Source organism: Terrapene carolina, unplaced genomic scaffold, assembly GCF_002925995.2.
Source record: "Terrapene carolina triunguis isolate 2854851 unplaced genomic scaffold, T_m_triunguis-2.0 Scaffold67, whole genome shotgun sequence".
Lineage (NCBI taxonomy): Eukaryota > Metazoa > Chordata > Testudines > Emydidae > Terrapene > Terrapene triunguis.
Window position 1 is genome coordinate 50,910,846 of NW_020664418.1, and position 19,510 is coordinate 50,930,355.

Sequence of the window (19,510 nt, forward strand, 5' to 3'; positions counted from 1 at the left end):
ATGCAGGTAAGAAAGTTATGATTATGGAGTTCCTGGTGCAATGTTGTAACGGAGAGAGATCATCACACAAACCAGACCTAGATAGGACTGAACAGTTAAATTTGAAAAATAAACATTGAGTTACGTAGTGACAGATTTATGTAAGATATACTTAGTATAGGCAGTGTGGTCAAGTTGGTGTTTCAGTAAAGTTACTCTAAGCCAGTGGCTCTCAACCTGTTTACCATTGTGGGCCACATCCAATACTACCTGTGTGGCCCTGAGGATGTCACATGGGCCGCAGCTGTGCTGATTGGGCCGGAGATTGAGAACCACTGCTCTAAGATGACATTAGACTGTTACAATACACCTACCTAGGTTCAGAACATTTAAAATTAGTGTGATAATGATCAGTTTATTTACCACCTGTAATAAATGAAGGGCGGGGGGGGAGGCAGCTCCCTTTTATGGACACCCAGCCAGCCAGCTATAAAGTCCCTCTTCGTGGCTGTTCTCTGCTTGCTTTACCTGTAATAGGTTAAAAAGTCTCCCTGGCTAGGTAAAAGAAAGGGAGTGGGCACTTGACCACAAGAGCCAATGGGAAGGTTAGAACTTTTTAAAATTGAGGAAAAAAAAAACCCTTCCCTTTGTCTGTTGTTGTTCTCCAGAGAGGGGACAGAGCAGGACAGGGCTGGAGCTATGCTATTAAAAGCTTTAAAACCAGCTATGAAAAAGCATCAAATCATACTTCAACCCTACTTATCTGAACCCCACAAATATGTAAGTAATCAGGGAATGTCTAGGAAGACACTATTAGGGTTATTTCTTATTGGCTTGTGGACTCCTCTGTGCTAACGCCAGATGCTTTTGTTTTGCTTGTAACCTTTAAGCTGAACCTCAAGAAAGCTATCTTGATGTTTTTTGTAATTGTTTCTTTTAAGATCTAGCAAAAAGCGTAAGTTCCAAATGCATTTACTTTCTTTTGGGGTTTAATACAATTTACCATGTTTAAGAACAGGATTGGATTTGTGTGTCCCTAAGAGGTTTGTGCATATGTTGTTTAATTAGCTGGTGGCAACAGCTGATTTCCTTTGGTTTTTTCCTCAGCTCTTCCCAAGAACGGGGGTGAAAGGGCTTGAGGGTACCCCACAGGAAGGAATTCCCAAGTGTTCCTTCCTGGGTTCTCAAAAGGGGTTGGGTTTTTTTGCACTTGGGTGGTGGCAGCATCTACCCATCCAAGGTCAGAGAGAAGCTGTAACCTTGGGAGTTTAATACCAGGCCTGGAGGGGCCAGTATTAATTTTTAAAATCCTTGTGGGCCCCCACCTTCTGCACTTGAAGTGCCAGAGTGGGGAATCAGCCTTGACACCACCTAAATTACTGTTTCCACAGGATGTTTAAATATTTAGTGTCCACATTTCATTCTGACATAACTTTCTTAAACCAACCTAGAAGGGGAGCTAGATTCTGTAGTGGCCTAGCCTTTCTGCATATGAAAATCTAGGTTAATATCCTGTATTTAGAATCACAAGTGAAAGCATATCTTGAGGTGTATGGGCTCCTCCAAAATAACTATGCTGGTTGGCATATAAACAGCAGCTTTCACAGCATTTGCTTACGCATGGCTAGTATTCAGCAATCCATCACTTTTATGAAGACATTAATGCACTACAAAAAAAACTACCACCACACACAAAAATTCAAGGCAAAAAGAATGAACTTCAGATACATACGATTTGTCTAAAATAGCCCACAAAGCCAATAATGAGACAGTGAAAACTTAACAACTTAATTTATTAGAACCCAATAAACGGTTTCAGTAACTGAATCTTGAACACCTCATTCAGGACAAAAATTACATTTTGAAATTTTCTTAAGTAAAATCTTGCAGTGTACATGTACAGTATCTACTGAAGACTGCTAGTTTGAACATTTTGAGATCTGTATAGTATTGGGGTATTGTTATGGCATCTCACTGAGCAGGTTCAGCTTTTTGTTTTTTATTTTCATGTTGAAAATATATTCACACCATGCAATTTTTTTTAAGTGTGTAATGAATAGTCCTGGCTTAAGTCTATAAGCTCAAGTCTTTAAAAAAAGTCAGATGCTTAAGCAGAATCTTCTCAAAGATTTATTTTCATGAAGTTATTATATATTTAAGACTTGTTACTGAAGTCAAAAAAACTGATGACCTTTTAAATTTATTCAAATTTTTCACGTAATTACCACAATGAATCAAATGTAATACGATGCTATTTTAAATTTGAACCTGAGTACAGAGATAGCAAAGTACAATCACCCCTGTCATAGGCCCCATAAATTCTATTCACAGTAGCCCTTTTTGAGAAGCAGGTAGCGTTAATAACCTTAAATTTGAACTTACTGTAAATAAACAAAACCATTTCTGTAGAATTCAGAACGTATTTAAACCCAGAATACAAAAAAGTATCTACCTTACAAACTTCTGAAATAGAAAAGCAACAGTGCAGATGTCAAATGTTTGAAGAGATATGTATCAGAGTATTAAACTTTAAATTAAAATGACAGACTTGAGCTGTTCATGAAATTAGAGGGTTCATATGATTATATCTAGTGATTGCAAAGACTGCACATACTTTCCTTTAGTTTTCTCTATGTGAACTATTTATACAGAACTGTTGTAGACTACTTCTAATTTAAGAAACCGTTGTAACCTTTAAAGGTGTTAGCAAATACATTTTACAGCTTTGTTAAGGGAAGTTTTAAAATACTGATTCAGTTTTTAGTTTGACTGGTGAAATCAGCTAGCCATACCTCTTCCAGCATGGATCAAGTTCCTATTACTTTAATATCACTGATTTCCAACTATGGATATAAACTTTGGTCACTGTGTGCTAGGATTAAATGGCTCTGATTTCTGGAAAGTTGCTGTAGAATGTTTCAGTCACCTATCTCTGTTCTTAATTTATTAAGGAAGGTGCAACCCATAAATATTTTTACACATTTTCATTTAGTTGTCTCAATTGAAAGCTTACCTGCAAAATACAGCACCCATAGAAAACAAAGGGGTATTTTCATTCATACAGATAATATATTCCTGTATAAAAGGAGTCCTTCGGCTGTCCAATTGTTTCCACAGTATATTTGTTCCATATGTAAGATACAAACTGTACAAGTTCCAGTTTACAAGATTTCCTAATTTGCAGAAACAATTCAGCCTAAATTGGTAATATATTAAGTTTGTTTTAAATGCAAAGATTACAGGTAAGGTACAGTCTTTAAATTTAATTGGCTCACTATAACAGAACAGAAATGTCATTTTGATAATACAATTTGCAATAGTACAACTATGTACATATATATACACACACAGCATTTTATGTCTCCTTCCATTACTTAACTAACATTAAGTAAATTGATTTTAAGTAACCTATTACTGTTTCTTTATTACCATCTTAAGGAATACTGAAACAAAAATAGTTCAGTTTTGAAGCACTTCAATTCTGTTGCAAATTCTCTTAGATATTAATTCAGGCTTTAAAGCACATCATTGAAGCGTGACTTTCCATAGTCTCCAAGGTCCATTTGAAGTTCTTTCTCTTCATCATCTGCAATTGAAATATTCAGATCAAAATTAATATACAACTAAATGATCACTACTGAAACTCATTTAAAAATAGCTTTCCAGAACACATCTGGTTACAGACATATGTGGGTACTGACATGGGTGCACACCACATTAAACCTGCCTGTTCACAAGAACAGAGTAGACAGGCTAGAGATGGCATGATGGCTATACACCTCTACTCCGATATAATGCTGTCCTCGGGAGCCAAAAAATCTTACCGTGTTATAGGTGAAACCGCATTATATTGAACTTGCTTTGATCTGCTGGAGTGCGCAGCTCCTCCCCCCCCCCGGAGCGCTGCTTTACCGAGTTATATCCAAACTCATGTTTTATCGGGTCACATTATATCGGAGTAGAGGTGTATCTAATTACAAACCCAGCGGTTTTCATTTTTGCCTCTGCTGAAGAAGTGGGATTTTGACGGCGCTAGATACCCTTATTTTGGAGTGCTGAGTTTCAGAGATTTGATTGATTTTAAGGGATTCTAGGACTGGTAATATTTACCAGTTGAGAATGTCCCTTTTAAATGTGCCACACAATCCTATTAGATCCAAATCCTTTCCAGAAGAACTTGAGACTTTGTGCCTTCTCCATTTTCCCCCACATTCACAGAGAGTGCATTACAAGAAAAAACCCCACACAACATAACTGCCAAAAAAGTTGAATATGGTCTGATAATGAACCAAGCTATAAATTTCTTCTCTCTCTTCCTCATGAGCACAAAAAGGAGGAACACTCCAAAAATCTTTGGCACAGTCAATTGTGAAGCAGTGGAATCCATGTCCAGTATTTCAAATTGTACTTTTAAATCAGTGTTTTTGAAGTCTGCTATTTTAAAGTTTTCTATTGAGCCTCTAAGACACCATAGTACAGTGTCTCATGAAGTCTTTAAACAGCAAACTCTAGACTTCAGTTTTGTATTTTATATATTAGCTGTATTTTTTTTTATAGTTTTCTTTCATCTTCAGATCAAGTCAATCTTTGTTGTGTGTTCATTTTCAGTGTCATCATACTGCGTATGATAAAATTCTCAGTTACCCCCTTTCTGCTCAAAAGATGAATGCAGTTACCCAGAAAGGTTATCATCTGACTGATATCCACCATGTCATTTATGACATTTACCTGCTCAGGACTTGGGGAAAAAAATATTTTAAGCCAGACATTAACCACAGGTAGAGAGAAAAGATTTCTTTGGAGGGTGAGATCCAAGATTCCCCTCAGCATTCCCACCCAGCCCTACTGCTAATCCCGGATGCCAGAAAGTGGTCGAATTTCTAATCAGATACCATGTATGAACACTGCATGGCGGATTGCATCCTTCATATCAGCCTTTGGTTGGTAGGCTTTTGATAGATTTGTAACTTCATCCTCAATCACTGGAAGGGAAGAGGAGTTCTCTCTTCTCTTCCAGAATCTCAACATTCAACACTCCTGCTTTCCAGCTTTGACTCTTTATGTATTTTCCCCTCTAAAAATTCCAGCGTCTCAGTTGCTGTTTCTTTACCCAATTGTATAATTAACCACTATTTATCCCTAACATGGCTACTTTAGTAGCATCCATAGCAGGCACACGTGTCCCTTATTTCAGAAGGATTAATGTTTTTAAATGGCACAGTTCAAACTAGATTTTTGGGTTCACGAAACTTTGCAATACCCCAACAATCTACCACAGCAATTGTCAAACTTTACTGTCCTGTTCTATTTCTTCTTTCCAACCTAACATGGGGCTCTGGCCTTTTCCTTACTGCTTTCAAACCAAGAAAGCTGAAGTTCCAGATTCAGCAATGGCAAATTCTGAAAGATATTTCAAAGCTTTCAGCTCCCCTTCTTCACATTTGTTGCATCCCTCCCATTCCTAGAAGTAACACTGGCAAGGTTCACTGCTGGAAGAGGTTTACTTAGATCTTCCCTCAAATGTGTCTTATTCAGAAAGTTCCCACTGGAATCTTCCTTCCTAAAGCACTTTGCATTTGCAAGCTGGAAAGTGTCAGTTTTAAGGGTTAGTATCCTTCTAACAATTCTGTAACAAGTCTTACCGTCATATTTATTACATACTGCAATAGTCCAAGTCTCAAATTTAACCTATGTGAAATGTGCTCTGGTTCCTTAGGAGGTAGCTAATACAGAGTGTACATTACAATGAAACCAGGCTGCCATGGGTTCAGGAGTATTTCAGTTGTGCCAAAGACTCATAATACAGGTGTCAAGAATTATTAAAAGATTAAAGCCACTCATGAAGACTGCATCCCCTAGGTGATTTCTCTTCTATGAATGTGAAATTTGCAAACATTGATATTGCTATTAAATACCATCTGGAACATAAACATATTGTGATAAAAAACAAGAGCTGCTTAACTGGATTTCTTTGCACCTACAATACTTTGTGCTTTGCCTTTAAAGCCACAGAATATTTTCCAAAAACATTCTGGTTTCACTTTAGACAAAGGTCATTGAGATTTTTTTCCTTCTACTCATTACAACAATGAAACCATGTCACCAAAAAGCGTGTTGACTAAACACATTTTAATGCTTCCCCTGAACAAAGGGTTGTTGGCTTTTCCCTGCCATTGATTTGTACACCAAAAATCAGGCAAATAACCAGCACACAGAAAAACAGAGCAAATACCCAGCTGTCATTCCTTTTCCCTTCACTTCTTTCATCTTGAACCTGTAGAGATCATATCTGCCACTCTTCTTCTCAGGCAGATGCTCACACGTTAACACACTAACCTTTACCGACAAAAATTAAGCCCATTGTCACTTTTGATGTAGACAGTATGAGTTCCAAAAATCTAAGTTTCCTGTCTGCTAGTCCAAAATAAAGCCGCAGAACCCAGATTACTGAATTGTCAGGCATCATATCTGTAAACGTCCAAGACTTTTACAAAGCTATTTCTCTTTGCCACCAGCTGATCCAAATCAATATTAAGTACAAACAAGTTAAAGCAATTTACAACCCAAGGCATATTCGATTAAATACAATTTAACCACAGCTCTCTGTGCCTCTGACTTTTCAATTTCCCACCAACATACTCAATAGAATCGTGCTGTAAGAACTGGTGTACAAAATAGTATACTAAAATACGCTGCTTATAGTAGCATGCAACACAAGTGATGTTTACTCTTAATCTCATCACTTGCTCTGTAGAATACAAACCACTATAATGGTGGGTCACTATTGAAAGGTCAGTCAAAACTGAATCCAACCTAAGAACTCTCACACTGAGCTCTCAGTGAGCAAGAGCTGCATACTGGAGGGGAACAATCCTGCACTGGCACGTATCTAGGCCAACGCTGACCTAATCAGTTTTTCCCCCCAACTCCAATTTATGATTCATAGAGCACAGCAGTAAAGAGAGAGAGGGGACTGTACTGAGTGGAATACAGAACACTAGCACTTTGAGAAGATTTAGGAGGGTCATAGTATTATAGGGGCTAAAATGAAAAGCTAGGCAATATGGCTAAGGTTTTAAAAAACTGGAATCATATTTAGTCACCTGCCTGAGTTGTCAAAAGAGATGAGCATCCAACAAGTACTTACTGAGGGAGCTGTTGGATGCTCATCTCTTTTGAAAAACCAGACAGAAGCCTAACTTTAAGCTCCTATTTTTGAAAATCTTGATACATGGTTTAGATAGTTACACATGTGAGTGTCTAGATAGGCCTCTTTCCTTAACGTTACAAGATGGAAGGTTCAGAGCAGACACCCCATACTTCTGTAAGTCAATGGCAGTAAAATAAACAGGCTATGTTTTCTACTTGGTCAGATCTCCAAATCAAAGATACAAAGTGGGTTTTACAGACCATTAGAACTGAAGACATGGCAGCCCTATTCAGATGAAACTGAAGACAGTAATCCAGTGCATTTAGAAATGCACCGGTCACCTTTGATCAAAACTGCAAGAACAGGAGCCTCATGCTGGAAGAGCAGCAGTAATTTTCATTTGTCAGTAAGCTAATTCATTGCTCAAAGTTCCGATCTGTACTTATGTACTCTTTCACCTGTTCATTAGCTTTCCCATGCCAACACTGCCACAGTATGATGCATATTTAAGTGCACAACTACACTAGTCAGTTGGTTCTAGCCATATTTAGGGTATCCATTAACTATGCTTAGAAGAAAGTCTTTCAAATTTATTTCCTGCTGTACAGACCTTGTTATCTGGGAACTTTTCAGGAAAAGAATATGTGGTTACAATAAGATGATCAAGAACAGGGCACATATAGAATTTCAAAATATTTTGTCTTATGCACTTTTCCTTTAGTTGGAAATATATTTAGAACCCTAAACATTTTCTGCATAAAATTGTGCAACCTTTTCACAAACTACTACTACACTACCATACAACATTAATAGTGTAACTGGAGACAGGCAACAAAGAGTCAATACACTGAAGTACACGCAGAACAAAAGATGGAGGCATGCACATATAAATGGATATTAGCTGACTGAGTTAACTAGTTCTGAAGTTAATAGGGTGAATTGAATGTCTGTTGAACCTGTGTATTAAGCACAAAAATGTTTAGTATAGCTTTTAGCTGCTAAATGATGATAATTTTACGATCAGCAAACATATAGCATCCTAAGATAGTTGTGATACTATAGATATAAGTAGTATTCTCAAAATACATGTTAATATGCCTTTGAAATTGTTTTAATGAATGCAGAAGCATGTGTGTTCAAAATAACTAGCTACGAGACTTCCTGATTATTGAAGGCAAATAAAACTGTTCCTGAAATTTCAGTCATCCTAACTTTACCAGCATAATAAAGCAGATTGTTTCAAAGATTTTTATACAATGTTAAAATATACTGTATGGAAAACCATTATAAGGTTGGTTTTGAAACAGTAAATATAAACATAAGAGAAAGACTGCCTGAAGAACATTTCTTTCATGCTAAGGCAGTTTTGATTAGCTAGTAATATTGAAGCTGTACACAAATTCAACAAGTAAACTCAGTGTGGATTTTTCTTTAGTGGGATGGAGACAAGGCCCAAGCTCACCTTGGACGTCTTCTTCTCCACCATCACCATCCTCTTCTTCATTGTAGGCCAGTTCAGCCTGTTTGTCTGCCTCATACTCACCCACGTTACCATCATCCCCATTATAATCCGCCAATTTAGAGCCATGCTGCGGATCAACAGGGGATTCATTCTCATCAAAGAATCGGCCTGTGAAGTAGGCAAAGGATTAAGTCAGAAGCAAAGAGGAAAGAAAAGAAAAGAAAGGATTCTAACAAAGCAGACGATAGGTTAGAATCTTCAGTCCTTGTAGCCATGTCACTTGTGAAAAACTAATACTGTTTTATGAAAACATCTCCATGCAAAAAGATTTACTTGATCATTTAAACAGAGTTATGAGAATTCTGCTTGTCAGTGGCACATGCCAGCTAGCTCTTACGGTATTTGGTTACTATGGGCTTCACTCTTTGGAGAAAAAAAAAAAGTGTTTAAATAAAAGGCTCCATATATGAAGATCCAGAAATACCATTCACTTTTCCTCGAATGCCAGGATTTATCCACAAATATGAAGAATTTTGAATTTAGATTTGCCTGACTTTTACCATCACATTGGCAAAAATTCAAAAAAATCTTCTCCTTAGAAAGCAGATTGGTGGTTTTCTGCTCACGGTGAAATATAAATACTTCAAAGGAATTCAGCTAGTCTCTTGAGTGCACCATGCTGTCTATGGGTTCAATCCAACAAAGATCTGTCTGGAGTCTTTGGAGTATTTTTGTTGAACTATGTAGTTACTGTATCTTTATACTAACTTTCCTGTTACAATTTAAAGTTTAAAAAAAATATAGTAAATATCTTCTTATGCTTTTAAGCGGGTATGAAGAATAGTTTCACAGTGAAATAAGGTACTACAAAAAACATGAATTAATTAGAACTATAAAACAGATACACAAACTAAAAATATGAGAAAAGATTAATGGTTTAATGTCAAATTGAGAACAGGTGTTCAGTGGAGTATCCAGGGGGCTCTGAGTCCACTACAATTCAATACATGTATCAACTACTTGGAGGAGAGAGTGCAATATGATAATCAAATTCGCAGATATGAACCTGGAAGGATTGCAACTGGAGACTAGATTAAAATGCAATACAATCTTTATATATTGGAGAGAAGCTAAAAATTGAGATTTGAGGCGATCACAATCATCACCGATGTAAAGTCACATATGTAAAAAGCAATTAAATGCAGAAAAACTGAATGGGAGAATGCCACTTCAACATTCGTATCAGAGAAAAGTGTGCATGCAGTGGATGATTTGACTATGAGTGGGGCATTGTTTTAAGAAAAGCTAATGTTACTGTACACAATGAAGCATGTGATTAACAGAGATTGGCAAATACTGAGTAAGGTTTTCCACAAAGATTTGTTTGAATTTTTAAGTGAGTTCTCTTCAGCTATGTTTGTACGTCTTTTTTATTGCACTAAAACTCAGATTTGCTTTCTGTGAATATAACTGGCACAAGTGTCCACAGAAAGTTTCTAAGTCATATACAAGGAAATTGGAAGATTACATGCACAGGTATGTACTACATGCATTTATGCAGTCTCAAAAAACAAAAACACAGGGGACAGAAACAACATCACATTTCTTCTTTGAGCAATCACAGGTAGTGCACACGTCTATTGAGCTGTACTGGCCTATTCTCAGAACTTTTCAAAATTAATCCATATATAAGAAGACGCACAAAAATAGTTTCATATACCAGGTTAGAGGAAATTATGACCTGCTCACAAGCAGAAAGTCAAATTTAGATACATTACACATTTCCCACTCGTATCTAAAAAATGTTAGAGACAATTGCTTTAATTAGCACTAAGTTAATTACTGCGTGAATTCTTGGTACTGCATTTTAATCAAATAAAAGTCAGAACTCAGGAGAGAAGTACACGTGTTACGTTTTGTAAATAAGGACATATGAGGAAAAGAAGAACTGATCATGCTCAGTCTACAGAAAAAGAAACGACACTAAGTCTTCAAATATGAAGAGAACCGATCAACTTTAGTCAGCCAAAGTTAGCATAACTTACAGTCAGATAATTCAGGTTAAAAACGGAGGAACACAGGTAGGAATAAAATATAGCTGCTAAAGAGTTGTGTCAGATATGGAAGGCTAGAATGGACAAATATTTATCAAGATTTAGTTAAGAATAATTAAACCCACTGTGCCACAACGAAGAGCAAGATATTTGAGGACAAACAGTAGTTACTATCAACCCAAATGATTCTGTGGTACTGACTTGTAGCCATCATGTGCCAGTAACATCAGAAAAGTGTGTTTTTGAATAAAATTTCCCACCAAAAAGAGAATCTATGGCCAACTGATGGCGCAGTGCCAACTGATATAACGAGACTATAGGTTCTGCATTTTTTCATTGTTCTCTAGCTTTGCAGAGTCTGTTTAAGTGTGTATTTGGGACATTACTGTAAGATTCCTTGCTATCTGAGGCTTTATTCTGCAGCATATAGCATGTGGATACACTGGTATGCCATTCACCTACATGTTACAGGACCAGGAAGGGCTCCAAGTGGTTCAGATATTCAGTCCATCAACAGAATGGGCTTTGTGAACAGCCAGAAGACACCATAAGGTGGACAAGTGCCACTTGATAAAAAGTTAAAAGGGAGTTCCATACCCTCCTTTCAAAGAAATGCCAAGCCCTTCAGAATTTCTAAAAAGATAAAAGTATATGGAACACATGTAAGGACACAAAATGAGGTCTTAGTACACTCAACTCGCCTCTAATACTATTATTTTATTTACAGATGTCCAGCTTTAGCAAAAGACTAAACAGAATAGTCTATATTTGTTTATTTTTAAAACAGCCTATTAGGTTGGTTTAGTTTAAATTAGTTATAAATACTATCAAATAAAGAGATTCATATGCACAGATGAACCTTAATTTGCTATTAAGAACATATTCATTTCTTAAGAGACATGCTCACTTTGGGGAAATTTTTTGTTGGAGATTCAAACAACTTCCATGGCTATAGTTCCATTAAATTTTCCTGATTTCAAATAAAATTCATACAATACAATATTTTGTCCATTGATACGTGAATAGAAAGAGTTTAATCTCAATTGCATGACACTGCTCAAATGTTTAAAAAAAAAATCAAACTTCAGTACCAGTATATAAGAGACATGAAAAACATCTATCCTTTTGAGAATTCATTAAAGGTTAAGCTTCAATGTAAAACTTGAAAGCAGGAGATGAAGTGTTTGGACCAATTTCTAGTGTTCAAAAAATAAAACCAAGCAGACCAAGTGTGATTTAACAGGACAGTAAAATTTGGCAACAAAAACCATTCAAATCCTTAAAAAGATCAAAAAAATGAATTTCACTGATATTGCACACCAAGTTTCTCACCAATTTAAAGATAAGGGCATATAATTGCCAATTTAAAAAAATTCAGTTTACAGAGATTGAGCTTGGCATGAGAGTTACTTTTCTTTTTAGTTAACATACCCAGGTCTTCCTACAAGTTGTGAGAAGGTTATTAGTTATTTGTATTATGGAGGTACACAGAGGCTTATTATTTATTTGTATTACGGAAGAACAAATGAGATCAAAGCTCTGCTGTGCTCGCTGTTATATGCACATCCGAGGTCTGAGACACACTCCTTGTTCCAAAGAGCCTAACAATCTAAACAAAAGATAATCTAAACCAAGCAGCTTTGTACTACAAGAGAAATAAAGAAAATATAGGCTTTAATACTACGGGGAAAAGGTGCTATAGAAAATCCCAGAAGATCACATTACAAAAATAAGGGACCAAGAAAACAAAAGCTTTCAGTAAATTGGTCATGTAGGTTAGGTGTGGAGTTTTTCCCATTTAAAGCTTGTAGTGAGAATTCTGTTAATTTCAAAACAGATTTCCTGGAGATTTCACTTTTACTTAAACTCTCAGTCTTCACCACGTGCCCTGCAAAAGCTTGATATGTCATTACATTAATATCTGTAAAGTGCTATGGACTCACAGAAGTACCAAGAGCTAAATTATTATATTTATACGATATATCATCTGCCCTTTTTCTTGAATGAACAAACTGCAGCCAGGTATGGAAACAAGCTAAGTAACTGCTCCTACAAAACCATTACTGTTTAGAAAACTGTCCACAAGTATTCCACTTCTGGTGTGCCTGCCTCCCCTCCCACCATGCATACAACATCGGATTCTTTTCAACAGCAGCGTCCCCTGGGGACTCACCTGTGCCCTGTAACCAAGGGCATAAGGGTTGGACAGCCACAACCAGCCTTCACTGCCTTACTGCCAAAGACAAGCTGGAACCCATGCTGAGCACTGTGCAATTTCCTTCTCTAGCTAGTTTTTAAGTCAGCATTGTAGTTATAGTTCTTAGATTTGTATACTTTTTAAACTCATTGGCAAAAAAAAAAAAAAAAAAAAATAGAATTTAGATGGGAGGTGCTCCAGCACAGTACCACCTGGACATGGTGAAATCAAAACCCCCAGGATCCTGTCCCTCTTGCAAAGCCACTATTCATATTAATAATGGACACCTGAGGTGCTTCTTCCGCCTCACTGAAGCACACGTATTGCTCAAATGCTCAACGTCAGGCTTTTTCTGACACACACAAACACACAGAGGGAATCCCACCTAAACCTTTTCCTCATGGAAAAGTCCCTCAGGGTATCTTCCAAGCCAGAGTAGGCAGTGTCAGTTAGTGCTCCTGTAAGCCCTGGGTCCAGTCCTCAGCAAGCTAGTCCCATCCATCCACCACAGCCTCCTCCAAACTCTCCTGGATGCAGAGTTCTGAGGCGAGAGGGAGGAAAACACCGCTCTCAAAGTGATGAGAGAGACAGAGCTCCCTCACCAGCACCCAGGAGAGTAGGAGACCGTTTGAGACCCGCTGTGCCTCTGACACCTCAACACCAGCAGGTTTCCAGATGGCCTCTGCACTGTTTCATGAGCTGGTGCATGCCATGACTAGTACCAAAGCAATGTTTCAGTGCCATCTGTTACCATGTTACCTGCTAATGTGCGAGATGCACACCCAGAGCAGATCATTTTGGTACCAGGAGACTTAACAATAACCAGCCTCCCAAAATTGCCATTGCTAGCCACTAATAAACTCCTCGCTCCGGGGGCATCTGGGTCAGCCACCTCAGTCTGTACACAAGATAGTTAGGAGCCATCTACAATGCCTGAGAGAATGGCTCCACCTATGGAGGAGATATACTCTTCCCTCCTCCACCTCAGCCAAGTAAAGTAGAGAGATGTCACCCACATACACCTCTACCTCGATATAACGCTGTCCTCGGGAGCCAAAAAAAAAATCTTACTGCGTTATAGGCGAAACCGCGTTATACCGAACTTGCTTTGATCCGTCGGAGTGCGCAGCCCCGCCCCCCCGGAGCGCTGCTTTACCGCGTTATATCAGAATTCGTGTTATATCAGGGTAGAGGTGTACTTAACATACTCTCCTCATTTTGAGCCAAGCCATTCTGACATGGACAAAATTCCACGGGATAACAGGAGGTGATGGGGAAGGAGGAAAGTCATCCCTGGGCCCTCTTGGGGAATCCTCTCTCGCCTACAACACCACATCCCAATCAGATACAATCACAGCCATTCTGGGGCCGCTGGGAGATGCAACAGCAGAAAGACTTCATCAACTGTTTCTGCCTCCAAAGCCAGGTCCTCCCTCACGGCTTAGACCACATCAAGAAGGACAACCGGTCCACCATACTTCTCAACATCTGGACCCAGGATTTATACCAAAAATTTCTTCAAGAGACAGATGTCCAGCCAATCCCAATGGCAATAAAGTATCACCTAATGAGGCTGTCACTCCAACTGTTCCAAGCCAGTAAGGTGATTACTGCATCTTCCAGGAATGGCTGATATCTTGGAAATTCCAGTAGAAATAGCGCAAGAGAAGGTGCACATACTTCTTGACATCCTGTATTCTATTTCCAGAAGACTGGCAATGCCAAAATATCAAAGAAGATTTCTTGGAACAAACAAGGGATCTATGGCAGACCTGAGCATCAGCGACACCCACGTCACAGAAGACAGATAGGCACTACGAAGTCCCGTTGGAGGGTATTAGTATTTCTATAATCACCCCATACCTGGATCCTTGGTGGTTGCAGCTGTCCTAAAGAGGTCTAAACAGAGACCACCCAAAGTAATACCTCTCTGGCTGTAAAGCCCATTCCTCAGCCAACTTACAGACGCACCTATCAATTAAACTGCCAAATGCTTCTGGCTAGATACAACTTCCTGAATTGGGCCAGAACATCATTTTATTGAGACACTCTCTCAGGAAAATAGGAAAGAACTTAAGATTCATCATTGAGGAGCAAATGGTAACTTGCACCTCCTTACAAGCATCTTCGGTGTCTCAAATGTCAATAAGCACCATAGCAACCCCAACTACTACATGCAAAGCATCTTGGGTGCAGTTGTCCAGTATTCTGAAGGAGGCCCAAACAACCACTAAGGGTCCTTGAAGGGTGGATCATGACCTTCTCGGTACCCATACCAATAAGGCCTTACATATGCTAAAAGACTCATGAGCCACCTTGTGCTCTTTGGGGCCATACAGCCCCACCTCCAGGAGGAACAGATATACAGGCCAACAGATATCAGAGCCTCCAAGGAAGAGGCAGAGGTCACAGAGGAGACGAACTTCTGACCCTTCCTCTACTCCCATCGGTAGGTTTGACAGCGCAGACAACAACCACATAGAACCACAGGATCTATTTTCCTGTCCTCACCTAAAGTAGTCCTCAACTTTCACCTAAATAAGGGATCCACCTGCTAGTTTTCTTCCCCAAGCCTCATACCAGTCAAGGATGGAAGCTAGATTCCATACTTTAAGATGTAGTCAGGACTTTCTCCTACTGTTTGGATTGAACAAGAACATTCAGGAATTCACCTAGAGTGTTTCTGGCATTTGACAGAGTGAAAGGACAGCACATTTCTATCCAAAGACTATCTAAATGGGTTCTGGACTGCATTAGAACATGTTATAAGGTAGAATATTGGGACCCACCTACACAGATCAGAACCTACTCTCCCAGAGCTCAAGCAGCTTCTGCAGTTTCACTACGGTGTTCCAATCTCAGAGGTGTAGAACAGCTACTGGAGTTCAGTTCGCACCTTTACCCAGCACTAATCCTTGGGAGAGAGCTCCAGGTCTGGTACCTTCTTTGGCAGAGTTATCATATAGTCACTGCTTGCGAGTCACAAAAACTGGAATACATGTGGACAAATCAGTCAAAGAAGGAATAGGCTGCTTTAGGAAAAGTAGCTGTTCTTTGTGCACTTCTATAGCAACAGTGTCCCCTTCCAAAAGGCAAGGGAAACCAGAGTGTCAACACAAGAATTCCATTAACTAAATATTTCAATATCTTTAGATATTTCTTCCTACTAGAACAACAGACTACAAAGCACTGCTGGAGAAAGTTTGTTCAGTTCACATTTTGTTAGGTATGCAAAATAATTACTCTGAATCAAAGTCAGTTCATTTCATTTAATTGATTCTGCTTTGCTTAAAAATAAAATAAAAATTATTATATCCTTATACCTTCCTGCCTAAAAGCAGCCCAAGTGCTTCAGACTTATTATAGACAAGTTAGTTTTCACGGTTCTAAAGCTTCACATTCAGAAGTAGATTTAAGAATGTTCAATCACCAAAACTTGCCTTTTGTTTCTTCCATGAATAACACGCACACCATTTGGAGAACGTGCTTTTAAAAAGTCAATACTGAACAAAAGTTAAGTTTCCATAAGTCACTTATTTTTACAGAGATGTTCATAAAATGCTTTTCAATTGGGGGGGAAAAAAACCAACCAGAAGAGGGGTTTTTTTGTTTGTTTTTTAAGAGCACAAATCTGGGATTGTAAGAGGAAGTACAAAGCCTATCCCGGTACACAGAACCACACTTCACAGGGAACTTTTCATCTGAAAAGTCTGAACACCTTTGTTTTGATGCAAGAAAAAAAAAACTGGATGAAATATATAAATCAACGTAAGTACTCATGCCAGTGCAACCTTGAGCTTTTAAAACTACTAAATATAAACAGTTTTACAAGAAGAGACTTCCTAGGAAAACAAGACAAAATTAAATACAGTGCTAAAGTTACTCTTCTAAATGGCCTTTTCTCACTCCAAAGGAATTGTAAACAAGTAATTCTTAAACAGTTGAAATTAGGACTTGGAAAATAACTGGGTTAAGATGTACTGAAGAGCAAAGAATCCTCAATGCTAACATGAAAAACTGGATGTTTCAAAGACTGAAAACTACAATTTAAAGATGAAAAATAACAAAACATACTATATGTGTAACACACAACATGCAGTCCACATGATAAATTACAGAGCCATGTGAAACTGTATTGGTGATGCACCTTTGTTTCACCTACACTCTGCCCACTAATCCATCCTTGGCAGGACTACAACTCACTCTGCACATTAAGTGCAACTTGCTTCTGTCAGAAGAAAAATAATTCTCCAACACAGACAGAAGGCAACATAAGGGTTCTTCTGGGAGATACGTTTGGAACAGAACAAGCTTCTGAACAATATGCAAAAAAGCAACCAAACCAAGTCAATTTCCTCCCCCATTATAGTACCAAACTATTTCTTTTATAAGAGCATTCAAGGCATGGTCACTAAGAAAAAAGGGTCAAAACTGAGTTAAGTCATATTGGACAGATACAAGCAGCTGTCTACCTGCAACATACAAACTGATTTCAATATTTTGATTGAATGTCTTCATGCTTAATTCTTATTTAAAATGTAAAGTGTTATAAATTGCTACATTTTTAATACCCATAAAGATAGTTGAATAATTAAAACTAATCTCTGAACAGTGACATGCTATTGTCTTAAAAATTAAGGAATGTACTTTCTGTAGTAATATTTTCACATATTTAAATTTTCTGCATGTTTAATTTCTATAAGGCCACCCACACAATTGGTCACTTTGTTTGTAATGGGTGTTATTGCAACAGATATGACACAAAAAGACAAACACACATCCCAAGAGATTGAAGTACAAATACAATGGTATTGACTAACTTACTTTGCTTCATCTTCTGGAAGTCACCAACTCTTTCCTTTGGAGCTTGTTTTCCAAGTTCAGTTTCAATTTTGTGTTCTTTTTTACTTTCCAAGTTTTGTTCAGGAATCAAGAGCTGAGGAGGATTTGGAGGTATCTGCTTCACAATATTAACATTTCCTTCATTGTCAGCATTTAAATCTACAGCATGAAGAAATGTGTTATTTTGCCCTTTTAGTTTTCCTTCTGTACCATGTAAAAGGGAGCTTACAAAGCTTCCTCTAAAGATAATTTAGTCCACACTTCTATTAATGAAGAGGGCAAGGTATTGACCGCTTCACTCAGATACTTTTCAATGTGTAGGGAAGTTTCTGACCCCATAAGCATAGGATTGTGCTAAGCTTCCTCCCCACATGCATTCTGTCCCAGATTTTTAATCAATACCTCCTGTACAGTATTTAGGATTTCAAAAGTAATTTAAATTAGGGCTGGCAATTAATTGCTTGACTTAACGGCAATTAACGCAAAACAAATTAACTAGATTAAAAAATAACTGATTAATCGCAGTTTTAATTGCGCTGTTAAACAACAGAATACCAATTTAAAGTTGCTATAAATATTTTTGGATGTTTTTCTACATTTTCAAATATATTGATTTCAATTACAACACAGAATACAAAGTGTACAGTGCTCACTTTATATTATTTTTTATTACAAATATTTGCACTGTAAAAAGAAACAGTATTTTTCAATTCAGTTCATACAAGTACTGTCGTGCAATCTATTGTGAAAGTGCAACTTAAAAAGGGGGAGGGATAGCTCAGTGGTTTGAGCATTGGCCTGTTAAACCTAGGGTTGTGAGTTCAATCCTTGAGGGGGCCACTTAGGGATCTGGGGCAAAATCAGTACTTGGTCCTGCTAGTGAAGGCAGGGGGCTGGACTCAATGACCTTTCAAGGTCCCTTCCAGTTCTAGGAGATAGGATATCTCCATTAATTTATTTATTTTATTTATTTATAAATGTAGAATTATTTGTATTAATTTTACATAACTGCACTCAAAAACAAAACAATGTAAAACTTTATAGAGTCTACATGTCAAAATATGAATGTTTAGCATATCTGACAGGTAGATGGCATGGCTACAACAGTGCCATGCCAATGCCCTTTCTCCCTTTCAGGTGACATTGTAAATAAGAAGTGGGCAGCATTATCTCCTGTAAATGTAAAGAAACTTGTTTGTTTTAGCGATTGGCTGAACAAGATATAGGACTGAATAGACTTGTATGAGGTGAATTGAAAAATATTAATTTCTTTGTCTCTTTTTTATATTGCAAATATTTGTAATCAAAAATAAAGTGAGCACTGTACATTTTGTATTGTAACTGAAATCAATATTTGAAAATGTAGAAAAAACATCCAAAAATATTTGTAATTACATGTAAATTGGTATTCTATTATTGTTTAACAATGCAATTAAAACGGATTGAGACTTCTTTTAATCTTGCGATTGCTATTTTTTTTAACCGTTTGACAGCCTTCATTTAAATGCAAAGCCACTGCAAATAGGGTGGCAGATACACATGAATAAGGAGCACAGAGAATCCTTTCAGAAAGTGAAATCCTTGCCCCATTGATTTCAATGGCAAAGCTCTTATTGAATGCAGTGGGGCCAAGCTTTCACAGAGCCTCTACTGCTTTTTTTAGGCTAGGTCTACACTACAGCGGGAGTGCGACCTAAGATACGCAACTTCAGCTACGTGAATACCGTAGCTGAAGTTGCGTATTTTAGGTCGGCTTACCTGGCGGTGAGGACGGGGGAAAGCCGACCGCTGCCGCGCTGCCGCCGACTCCGCTGCCGCCTCTTGCC

At 38.0% G+C, this 19,510-nt stretch overlaps 1 protein-coding gene across 2 annotated transcripts in view; it reads right to left on the bottom strand.

Moving 5' to 3' along the window:
- Nucleotides 1-1,753: 1,753 nt before the first annotated feature.
- CASC4 (cancer susceptibility 4) overlaps nucleotides 1,754-19,510 on the bottom strand; it is a 32,954-nt gene continuing 15,197 nt past the window's right edge. The window contains exons 8-10 of one of the 2 annotated variants that reach the window (XM_024199572.3): nucleotides 17,667-17,843; nucleotides 8,592-8,759; nucleotides 1,754-3,565 (exon numbers count right to left, since the gene is read on the bottom strand). In XM_024199572.3, coding sequence (XP_024055340.2) covers nucleotides 3,495-3,565; nucleotides 8,592-8,759; nucleotides 17,667-17,843 — 416 coding nt within the window. In that variant the 3' untranslated portion in view covers nucleotides 1,754-3,494. The remainder of the gene's footprint in view (nucleotides 3,566-8,591; nucleotides 8,760-17,666; nucleotides 17,844-19,510) is intronic. The other variant, XM_024199573.3, reaches the window with a different exon arrangement.